An 11,604-nucleotide genomic window follows, 5' to 3' on the forward strand; every position below is an offset into this window, starting at 1 on the left:
ATAGAGTGCGGCTAAAAAGGGTTTGTGAAAGTCAACGCCTCTCTGGGTCTTGTCGCAGTCGAGCTGCACCGGCCAACATGGAGCAGCCTTTCCCTGACTTCTGTCTCCATTTTGTATTTTTATCTGATTTTAGTCTTCTGCAGCTGTTTGGCAGATGTAATTTCACATTCTCAGATTTTTTTTTAAATATTTTTTTTAACCTATCCTCCATTCTTCACCCCCAAAAATTCACCTATTTGCAGTTTTTGAGGCCAGGCCAAAGCCATGCTTTGAAGTGATTAATTTAGTCAGGCCGTACGTAGCCTTGTCTGATCGAAAAACAGCGTTTGCCTTTAGATGCTGCAGGAAGGTAGCAAAGCCCTGCTTTTCTATTGGACAGCGCCGTGGATTGTCTTAAGCTCCTCCGCTTCACTTCAACATACGAGGTCTGTTAGAAAGGTTCCAGAATTGGTGTCACAAAAGATATTGTGACCCTAGTCCTGAAAGTTTTCCGACGCACCAAGATGCCACAAGATGGCCCCATAACATCGCTTTCAGACAAGGATTTGGCCACAGCACTGAAACTGGCATTTTTAGCAAATAACAGAGGACAGGTTTCCCGAATAGGCGATTTTGAAAGAAAAAAAAAAAAATTGTGCATATGCAAAGGAACACAAGTTCAAAGTTGTTCACTAGTGAGAGATTACCAAGACAGATGCGTGGGGTTGCACGTCCATGTTGCGCCGGTCGCATCACAGATGTGAAGTAGGTGTCGGCTAACACGTGTTTCTTGTCTCCTTGCAAGAAATGTGAAGAAGCGGCGATACGACCCCAACGCCACAGCCATTTAACGCTGAAGGGCGGACGCCAATCGCAGACGGACTCCTCCAAGGCTTCCTTAGTCGGCCAACCAGACAGCTGGACTGCACTTATTGCTGCTGACTTTTGGCATTAGATTTACTTGAATATTACATAATATACTTAAAAATAAAACAGATGGTGGACATTGGAACCAATTCCATCGTAGTGACATTAGACGCGCGCAACCTTTTAGCCTTTTCCACACCACTCATCACACGCAAGCCTGATCTCGAGATTGACAGAGCTCCTCGACCGCCCTCCGTTTTCAAGTGCCGGTGCGCAGGTGCTCGGACACCTGGCATGAGTCTCCGCGCGTCCGGCGCTGCTTGCTGGCCCTCTGGCATGAAGAGCACCTCTCCACGGGCTCTGCATGGCTACGTAAGCTGTGAATATTCCGACAAAACACATTCTTCCAAAGAGAAAGAAAAGCAAAATGCGGGGAGAGAAAGCCTCTTTCAAACGGAGACGAACATGACAGCAGACTGCATGTGAGCTCACCCAGTGAATGGTGTCAAAAATTGTACATAAGTGCAGTATTTCAGCTTTGGAATTATTTTCCCACTGAATTTTTTTTTGGTTTGTTTTTTTTACATTAGCATGTTTTATAGCAGGCTTTTGAAACACAAATAGAGAGAACTTGGGGCCAAAAATGTAACCTCCCGAGCCTCGCCGTTTGGCGTCCAAGGAAAGCATGTCCGAGATCAAGTGCGGTCCCGTCGCAGTGTTGACGTTGAAGGAAAAGCCAAAGAAGCAATCACCATTGAACATATGGATGTTGCACACGGAGCACTTTGCCCTCTGTCGTGTCCAGCCAGGGCTCACCCATCCACCGCACCCCACCACATCTCGCTTAGCCTTTTACTCTCATAGACTCTCAGTAGGAATCAAGTCGACAGGAAACGCTGCATGCAATCACTGTATAGTGGGCTTATAATAATTCTATATGGGAGTTCCTCCAGGATCTCTAAGAAAATACGCTTCAAAAAGATAAGGTGCATGTCAACAACGAAACATTTAACTTTTATTTACTATGCAAAGGAGAGATATTGCACAAAAACGGAGGAGCGGCGTGGGATTTGAAAAACCTTCCGCTAATCATCATTTTCTCGATTTGGCCGCTCTCTCATCTTGTTTCATTTTGCTTCAAAAGAGCAAAAACAGCGGATTCATATTTACTATGACGAATAATCAAAAGAGAGCACTCCCGTCTGTGTGTGTGTGTGTGTATGTGTGTGTGTGTCACATCTAATGTTTTGAATCACGTTCACACAAAATGGTGCCTGTACATATTGAGGCCTCACGCAGGGTTCTTCTTCTTGTCCTCTCCAGACGGTGGCGGGTGTGTTGCCCCCATGTCTCTCGTCTGCTCGTTCACTGTCCTTTCTCACTGCATCATGTACACTTGGACTGGTCAATAAAGTACTGACTCCTTTTAAGTCTTCTCTTTGTCTTTCTCCGACACATTTCCTTCATCAACTATCCTATGAGTCAACGTCAACAGCAAAATTGGAATCCAAATTTCCTATCAGGCTGTTCGATGCACCGATTGGTCACTATCAGCATACGATGCCTTTGAGACCAATAAAGTCATAAATAAAAACTGACCATAGTGGAAAAATCCAACCCGATGAGGCTGTGACCCCTGTTTATGCTCGTCGGCGCGCGTTGACATATTGGAGAAAATTTTTTGACCTCAAAATCCTAATTTGGGTCCTCACTTACCTCAACTCACTTCAACATAGTTCCTTGATGTAAATTTGCCATAAGATGGCACCCTATCTCTAATTTTGAGTAAACAAAGCTTACTTTTCCTCAAAATAGTTACTTGGCATCAAAATGGCATGCAACTAACATTTCTATTGCGTTGGCCTGAGCACAACCCCCCCCCCCCCCCAAAAAACAGCCATTAGGTGAGTTTTTAAATGAAATCTTTACCCTCTTGCTGTTTTCAACCGATCTGGTTTTCTGGATGACAAAATTGACTTTGACATGTTGTTTCTCAACAGGTTTGTTATAACGGAATAGTTTGCGGTGAGAATGTTTGTTTTTTTTTTTTTGAACGTATGATCACAATGATGAATGACTGTACGAATTGCAGCAGAACATTTAAAGTTGGCCTCTCACTGTGAAGATAATCACGCCTGACGTCACACGTACTCCTGACATTTCAGTAAAAGCACGGAAATGGAACAGGTACACCATCGCTGCGCTCGCATGTCCCCACTTTTAATCTTGACTCGAGCCTTCCATTTGGATGATGTGACGAGCATACTGTGGTGTGCTAAAACTCAAACCTCAATGGTTCTTTAATCTGCAAAGCCGTTTGTAAAACAACAGGAAGGGGTCAATTATAATTAAAATATTCTTAATTGGCAGTCTAGCTTTGAATCAATTAGTCAGTGTAGGGACTTTGAAGGCTAGAATACCAAATAGTCAGTTCTGCAAATGATGGCAAACGTCATGTTTTACAATTTCACATTTAGGATCAAACAATTACACTGCCGGCATGATGATTATTTAACAACACGCTTCGTATTATGCTTATTTTTGTAGTATGTTATTGTTTTGAGGTATTTGTGTTCCCACTCAGATATATGTACATATAATTTAAAATATCAATTATGCAGTCCAAGATGGAATAATTGCACAATGTACTTAATTTTGTGGTAGTTTGTATCAGCGAATTACTTCTTAAATATTTTTGTACCATGGCAAAATAAAAACAAAAGCATTACAGTTTGATATTTGGATTTTTGTCATGAATTGCCATTGAATGTGCACCCGATATTATAGAGTTAGAGAAGAACGAACCGGCAACATAAATTAACTCTCAAATTCGATACAAATATTGTAATTAAGAGTGTTCATTTGCAGGAAACTGTCTCCAATTTTTCTACTGTGATTATTGGTATATAATTGAGTTTTTTTAACCATGTATTGAAAAAGCGTAAAAAAAAAAAACCACCTCTTAAGTAAATGCAAGCATGTACATTTTTTTTCTCCCCCCTCACACTTGTTGACTCTTTTGCAGCTTCCCAAGAGATAATTTGGTCCTTCATTTTCTTCCTTGGTTGCATTATGACCACATGGTTGCTCGCATCCATATATTTAGTTGAGCCCGTGCAGGTAACGACTAAGTTGAGTAGTGCTTGTTAAAGGATGAGCCAGTGACGTCAGTAAAGAACAAACAGATTCTCCATCAACACTTGTCATCTTCACACTTTTCAAGGTAAGTCATCAATTTGCGTTTGGTGGTGTTATGCTCTAAAAGGCCAATGGTCGGTTGCCCTGTGGTGCAGATGACCCCGCTGGCGGCCACGGTGTTGGTGCTGAGCGGCGTGTGTGCGGTGCCTCTTCACGGCCAGGTGGACCCTCGGCAGGTGGACCCCCTGACGGTGCCCCGCGCAGACCCGCAGTGCTGGGACTCGGCGTCGGCTCGCCTCCTGGACATGCGCTCGCCCAGGGTGGCCGACACGGCGGACGCCTTCTGGGACCTGATGGAGGTGCTGCGGGTGTCGGACAACGGCAAGCACAAGACCCTCTTCTGGGACCTGGCGCGGGTCTTCTGGGAAATCTACCTGGACTGCGTCATGTCCAGGAGCCACGGCCTCGGACGGAGACACGTCACCAGCGTGCGCTCCCTCAGCACGGACAGTGAGTACACATCGTATCAGTGTCGCAGTCGTTAGTTATAACACGTTTTAACAAGCAAGCAGAAATCCTCAACTTTTTTCATTCGTATTTCTTTTATTCAACAAATAAAAAAATACACGCCGTTTAAAGTGGCTTTTGTTGAACTTTTGTAGTCCGCCTTTCAACACGTCTTATAACGAGCGGTGAACACATCGTCATTAAAATGGTAGTTACAATAGTCATACTTTCAAATAATAACAGTAGCGCTCAGTTTCAATTTTTATTTATCTCATGTATATTTTTTACCGTGATGACACTGTATTTTATTTACTTGAATACACTACAAACACAATAGTGAGCAAATTGTTGAATGATTACCTCTCTGACAATGTCATTTCGTTTAACAACAGCTTCCAGTCTTTAGACTATTGTGTCATTTCCAGAAAAAATATACCAATTGAAAAAAAGAATGCACTTTAACTTGACATTGCTTTTGAGCTTCTGTGGGCATAATACATAAAAAACAAACGAATAAAAGAATATGATACTGGATGTCCACTCAGATACTGCACACACTCAAAAATGCTGGAGACTTTGGTTGTTGAATGGGCTGGAAACGCACTGTAGGCTAAAGACAGTGTGTTAAGAAATAGTAACAAAAAATATCCAAGATATCCAGTGTGGTTGATTAGAATTCTGCAGCTGTTTGACTTACTTCAGAATTTATGCACAACTCTTTAATATTTTTAAAATGCAATGACATATTTAAATGTTTATTATATACTGGTTTTACACTTGTTGTATTTTAAAAGGGCGACTTTGCATGTAAAATTCAAATTCAATGCATTCTCATAGTCAAGCTGTGAATGCCTCTCCACCATTATGTTACTCGTACTCTTACTTGACTCTTACTTTTCTGTAATTTGTGTGTGCGTGTGTGTGTGTGTTTGTTCCTGTCTGTGCACTTCTAGAGTTGTTCAAGTTCAACAGCTCAGGCGCAAACTGCAGTTTGCGGCTCAGTTTCCGGGTGAGACGCAAAGATCACATCAAAACCATGAAGAGCAAAGCTACTTGAAACGCACACCAATAAAACTCCATGACACGACTTACTGACAGTATGTTGCTTGCTTTGTATCTTTGCCTTTTCTATGTCTTGACACTGATCAATAGCAAGTGGAGGCGTCTCATTCATACATAGCAATTAGCTTGATGATGCGATTTCTGTTGAGTTGTGTAGCTCACTTTTTTTCCTCTTCCTCTAACTAAAAAGGTTTTAGTGTGTGTGTTGAAAGACACATCAGAGCTTAACGACTATTAAAATGTGTCTGTGATGAAACAAAATGTTGTAACAATCATAAGGGAGTCGCATATCAAAATCATGTCACACACTGACACACGATCAAGGAAGAATGGGTAAAAATTTCAGTCTCTAGATTTGCAAAACTGATCGAGATACACCCCAAAATCGCAGCAAATTATGTTTCGATAAAGTATTAACTGAGGGGAGTGTGTGTGTGTGTGTGGGGGGGGGGGGGGATATTTTTGCATGCCCTACTTTTCGACATTGAGCGTGAACCCCAACACGAGCATACCTACCATGACGAAAGATGGAAAAATAATGTTGGAGCCTCAACACATTTCAAGTCATTGTCAGAAGCCCAGATTCTTAAATTGCCCATTTTTGATGGAAACGGGGATTGGGACTCTTTACTGATGATATTTGAACGTCAAGCCAGGAAATACAAGTGGATTTGCTTAGAACGACTAAAAAAGCTTTATGAACGTTTAAGAGGAGCTGCAGTGCAGTGTGTCTCCTCACCACCAGAGCGCATAAAGGAAGATTACTTTATTCTGGTAGAGCACCTCACTCAACGCTTTGAGAAAACAGATCTCCATGATTGGTAGTTACCGGGGCCCTGAGCAACTGTGATTTCATTTTCAGTTGACCAAAATGACCACCCACTGAGATAGATAAAAATGGGTGGATTTTGCTGCTTACTTTTTATTCCACGAATGCAATATGAATCAAGATGCAGTGTTGAGACTAATGGGGCCCACATAGAATGCTTTATTGAAAAGAAAATGTTTGAGTTGACTTCTCCTTTAACCCTTCAGGTGCCAATTTTTCAATTAAAATAATCTGTTTTGATATTTCAAAATGTTGTAGCTTGAAAACAGTTAGAGATACTGTAAAGGCATATTGCAAATGGTGCTTGTTGTAATTTTGCGACTTTGTCGATGAAAGGGTTAAATCGAGTTTTGGATACTACTTTTATTTTGTATTAATTTTTTAATTTATTCTTTTTTTTTAGATTAAGTTAATAAACCGTTGTCAAAACCGTTGTATGTTAACGAAAAGTCAAAATTGTTCTTTCTCAAAATGCTTCTTACTTTTCTAATTACATTTCAGTAGTCTGTACTTTGTACTTTTACTTAAGTGTAGGATTTGAATCAGTACGTCTACATTTATTTATTTATTTTTTTGCGTGTGATTAATTTTGCCCTCCTTGTATAATTATCATTTGTCAAACCGATTCCGAAAACTGTGAAATCCTCCACGAAACGCTTTTTACTACTTTTTCTCTCAAATGCGCAGAAGCGCTCACCAACTGCAACCAAACTGACGTCACGTCCGGTGACACCCCGCACCCGGATGTTGTTACTACACAGCGGCGGCTTGTCGTCAACGAATGCGAACCGCAATGAAGACTTCTTAGCATACACATTCGAAGTTCATCTTTTTAAATGTCCAGGTAAACATGTCTTCATAGATATTGATAATTATTCACCAAATACCGAGCTAATAATAACGCTTTGAGACGACAAAAACGCGAACTGTCTCAGGAAATGTACCAGACTGTGTTCCCATCCACCGATTTGAGGTTAGCCCAGATCCACCGCCCCACATTACAACTTCATGTTGTCAAAATATTGACATTGATATGTTGGGATACGACGATGATGAGTTGGTGAAACCTTTACATCAGATGACAAAAATAGCGCCAACATTCTTCATACATGAATACAGTTTATGATGGGCAGTGTTCCGATAATCTTCAGGGTTGCTTCGAACCTTAAAACGACCTCCAATTTTAGCGATATCGTGAAGTGTCGTTATCAACCCGTCGGGACGTTGCGTGGAGAAAGTGAAAGTTAAAATGGCTCACGTAGCTTGTAAACTAACAGTTCGGACGGGTCTCCTCGATTTATGACGGCACTTCGAGGTTACGAACGGCGCGACAAATTAGTCTATACTCGCTTACAACCGTACTGACTGTTATTTTTTTCTAATTCTGAATTTCATTTCATTGTTCTATATTAATGGCCAAAAAGTGCTCACCATTCAAATACTTTACTACTGCTGCATTGGTATGGATTCACGATATTTTACATCGCGTGCCCATTTCGTACACAATCGGATGTACGTCATGAACCGAGGACACTTTATTGCCATGGCATCACAGAAGGCCTTAACTGGGATATTGGCGTAAAAAACAAAACAAAAAAGGATATCAGCGTTGGCATCTATAAAATGTAACATCAATTTTAAATGTGCCGTGACATTACAATTAAAATGTAGCATTTAGATTTAATGATAGTAATAAGATATCCTTTATCCTTTATTTGTCCCACAATGGGGAAATTTACAGCCTCCAGCAGCAAGAGTAATAGCCAAAAAATTGGACTGCATAGGAAAAATAAATTCCCAGGTGTCAGTGATGACGTTTTAACTCTAATGTATGACCTTGCACAGCCCAAATAAAGATGCAGTCTCGAGGGCCAACACCCCCAGCAAGACCCCAATCCAGATGCTGCATGAGTATGGCGCCAAGCATGGCAAAATCCCTGTTTATATGCTGGAAAAAGCCAAAGGAGAGGCCCACCAGCCAAGCTTCGTGTTCAGTTTGACTGTCGGAGACGTCTGCTGCAAAGGTTGCCCCTTTGTCTGTGCTTGGTTTGTGTCAAACAGACCCCTATTAGCTTTATTTTTAACAGACACCCATTGTATTTTGACAATGAATGTATCTGATGTGGTTTCCAGGTGAAGCTCCCAGTAAAAAGACAGCCAAACACATGGCCGCTAAAGATGCACTGCGCATCCTTCAGGTGGATACGGCAGCCGTGTGAGTATATACGATATGCGGCTGAAGTAATTCAAACGCAGTTGTTCCTGTAGAAAATAATGGGGAAAGTGCCTGTAGAAAGTAGGAGTATAATGACAAATCACAACGGTGTTCATGTCCTTTCTGTAGGAGCCTCCCTGTGAAGCCCGAGAGTAACGGTGTTGCGGCAGAATCAAGCAGCCATCCCAACTGTGTGGGCACACTGCAGGTAATGAACTCACTCTGTCCGTTAGCTGAACTTCACTAGTTCAAACTGTTTTAATAACATGTTTGTGACATGCCTCCTACAAAATAGTGGCAACCGTTGATGCTAACAAATAGCATGTCAATTGCACTGTATTTTAGCCTTAAGCTAGGTTGACTTTCCGAAGGCAACGCTGTTGCTGACATGCACTTATTCCTTCCCGGTAGGAGCTGGCCTTGCAGAGAGGCTGGCCTCTTCCCGAGTACACGATGCTAATGGAGACCGGTCCGCCGCACAGGCGAGAATTCACCATGACCTGTGCAATGGAGTCGCTGTCAGAGACGGGTAGGACCACGTTGTTCGTGTGAAATCGTCCCTGTTGACCATACATCTTCATCGTTGCTCATCATTGCTCACCGTTTGACCGAGCAGCTGCCGCAAGCTCCAAAAAAGCGGCAAAGAAGGCAGCTGCCGAGAAGATGGTGGCCAAGCTTCAGAGTCTGTCAGGGTCCTCAGAAATCACATGGGTACGTCACACATCTAACTTCATGGCAGCTGCAGCTACTCGTGACTTATTTTCTCCGTGACTATCTCACAGACGCCGAAACCGAGGGTGCATTTCGAGAATCTGAAGAACTCGTCGTCCGAGAAGATCTCCTTCCTGAGGAGGAGCCCATTGAGCATTCCCAACACGGACTACATTCAGCTGATGGCCAGCCTGTCGAAGGAGCAGAATTTTGACATCGCCTACTTGGACATCGGTATGTGTTTGGACAGGATGCACAATGTGTGTGTGTGTGTGTGTCCTCACCTCATTTGGCTTCCTCCAATCACAGCTTTAATGCAAGATTCAATATTGTCTGGAAGTATGAATGTGAGTGTGAATAGTTTCTCTCTGTTTGTCTATGTGTGCTTTTTCTGGTTGGCTGGCGATCAGAGCTTACACCCTGCCTCTCCCCCAGAGTCAGCTGTGATTAGCTCCAGCTCACCTGTGACCTTAATGAGTGCAAGCACTTTAGAAAATGGTTGGATGCCTTTCAAAGTGTCAAATTATTATTCATAAACACTGCCAGACATGAAACCTTTGTTCAAACAAAATGAGCTGCCTTATACTGTATTCTCAAACGATGATCAAGTGTACCCTAAAGCAGAGTTCCAGGCATTTACGTTAGGTAAGGCATATGTTAGTGAGGCCTTTACCAGGGGTCCTATCTTTGGTTACCACAGTTGCTACATACCGACATATCAAGTTTACAAATGGGGCGCATTGAACTTTTTTTGTGTATCCCTTCAACTTAGTTCCTTGACAATTACTATTTAATCTTGAGCACCATCTTGTGGCAGCCATAGCCCTCAACAGTGAGGAATTTCAAATTCAGTAACCTGGTGTGCTGCTGGTCCTATTCTTTTAAGGATCAATGTGTTTTGTTTGTTTCTTTTATTTCAGATAGAACAAACATGCCCATAGCTGAGGCTAAGTTCCACAGGAAAAAAAATATATGAATTTGTGAACTACATATATACGCCGCGTTCCTAGTGTTTACTTACATTCAAATTCAGTTTACAGTGCCACAATTGGAACGGAACTTGATTGGAAACAATCACCTCTTACGCACTTGTACGAGTGCACATTAATAATTTCGTTAGCCATTTATTTGAGGTAATGCATTATATTTTTTCAAGTGGATGATGGCCACACAAAAAGAAATCCACTTGAATTTTTTTTCATGTTGAAGAGAAAATGTTTTCCACTACAACAAAGCTGTTTTGGACATTGTCTTGGTCAGAGATTTTTTTTTGCACCATTTTAAATGAGTTAAGTAGAACCAGGAAAGGGACCAACCCAGTAGTTTCCATGGCAACTGAGCTGCCTGATTCAGCTGCAAACGGCGTTCTCAGGACCTGTGGCTGTGCTTTGCAGATGAGTTGACGACTAATGGGCAGTACCAGTGCCTGGTAGAGCTGTCCACCTCCCCCGTCACCGTGTGCCACGGCATGGGCATCTCCCGCAGCAATGCGCACAACGACGCCGCACACAGCGCTCTCCAGTACATCAAGATCATGGTCTCCACCAAGTAAAACCCACAACCTGCACTGGAAGGTACATTTTAACACACGAAACACAACCAACTGGATAGACACCATCTACGTTCATGATTTAATTTTATTGTACGTATTTGTTGCTGAAAATGAATTGAGTGGAACTGATTTAGTGGACTGATCCAGTTCTCCCAAAGTACTTTTTATCGTGGCCTAAAAACAGCCGATACAGTACCAAGTTATTGTAAATAAATATAAAAATGCTTGAAACATGTTTGTAGTTTATGCAAACAAACCTCACTGGTCGCTCATGAGATGCAATGCTACCACGCTTCCTTTTGTTTCATTGAGAAGGAAACCCCCCCCTAATGTCCGAGCTTTCCATTAACTTTCCTGAGACTGTCGCCCTTTCCAACATGGCCGCCACATAGCCACGTCTGTTAGCCTGCTGTAATATGTACTCTATATCTGTGATATGTAACAGTGGCACAACCCATAAATACGTGTACCAAGAGTAGTCAATTCTGAAACGAACAACCGTTGACAACTAGTGTACGAAGGGGCTTTTGGAGTGCAGTGAACATTCTTTACTCCCTGTTCAAGCCAGAGTCTGTTGGTTCAGTCTAGGTTCCACAGTACTTGTCAATGATTCAATGTGTGTGTTTGTGTGTGTTGACAATATGTTTACCCCACGCTTCACTGTAAATATGTGTATCGGGTCAGAAAATAAAAGCACTTTCTCATCCAGTAATTCTCAAGTCACTATGAGATTGTTTTGTTTTT

The 11,604-nt window shown here is 42.1% G+C and overlaps 3 protein-coding genes across 7 annotated transcripts in view; all 3 read left to right on the forward strand.

Annotated features, from left to right (window-relative positions):
- The window catches only part of adam23b (ADAM metallopeptidase domain 23b), a 40,783-nt gene extending 38,507 nt beyond the window's left edge, over nucleotides 1–2,276 (forward strand). For 4 of the 5 annotated variants that reach the window (XM_086124595.1, XM_086124596.1, XM_086124597.1 and 1 more), the window contains one exon: nucleotides 785–2,276. In XM_086124595.1, the coding sequence (XP_085980721.1) occupies nucleotides 785–830 (46 nt within the window). In that variant the 3' untranslated portion in view covers nucleotides 831–2,276. The remainder of the gene's footprint in view (nucleotides 1–784) is intronic. The other variant, XR_015102381.1, reaches the window with a different exon arrangement.
- A 1,863-nt stretch (nucleotides 2,277–4,139) lies between these two features.
- Nucleotides 4,140–5,578, forward strand: LOC147198366 (protein FAM237A-like). The gene is made up of 2 exons (XM_086122988.1): nucleotides 4,140–4,494; nucleotides 5,445–5,578. The coding sequence occupies exons 1-2, from the start codon at nucleotides 4,140–4,142 to the stop codon at nucleotides 5,546–5,548; spliced, it is 459 nt and encodes a 152-aa protein (XP_085979114.1). The 3' UTR covers nucleotides 5,549–5,578.
- Nucleotides 5,579–7,090: 1,512 nt separating this feature from the next.
- prkra (protein kinase, interferon-inducible double stranded RNA dependent activator) lies at nucleotides 7,091–11,572 on the forward strand. Its single transcript, XM_086123485.1, has 8 exons — nucleotides 7,091–7,226; nucleotides 8,228–8,406; nucleotides 8,516–8,597; nucleotides 8,727–8,805; nucleotides 9,009–9,126; nucleotides 9,214–9,308; nucleotides 9,380–9,542; nucleotides 10,703–11,572. The coding sequence occupies exons 1-8, from the start codon at nucleotides 7,219–7,221 to the stop codon at nucleotides 10,858–10,860; spliced, it is 882 nt and encodes a 293-aa protein (XP_085979611.1). The 5' UTR covers nucleotides 7,091–7,218; the 3' UTR covers nucleotides 10,861–11,572.
- The last annotated feature ends 32 nt before the right edge of the window (nucleotides 11,573–11,604 follow it).

Source organism: Hippocampus guttulatus, chromosome 11 (genome assembly GCF_054856545.1).
Source record: "Hippocampus guttulatus isolate MCC_2025c chromosome 11, RoL_Hgut_1.0, whole genome shotgun sequence".
In the NCBI taxonomy this organism is placed as follows: Eukaryota; Metazoa; Chordata; class Actinopteri; order Syngnathiformes; family Syngnathidae; genus Hippocampus; species Hippocampus guttulatus.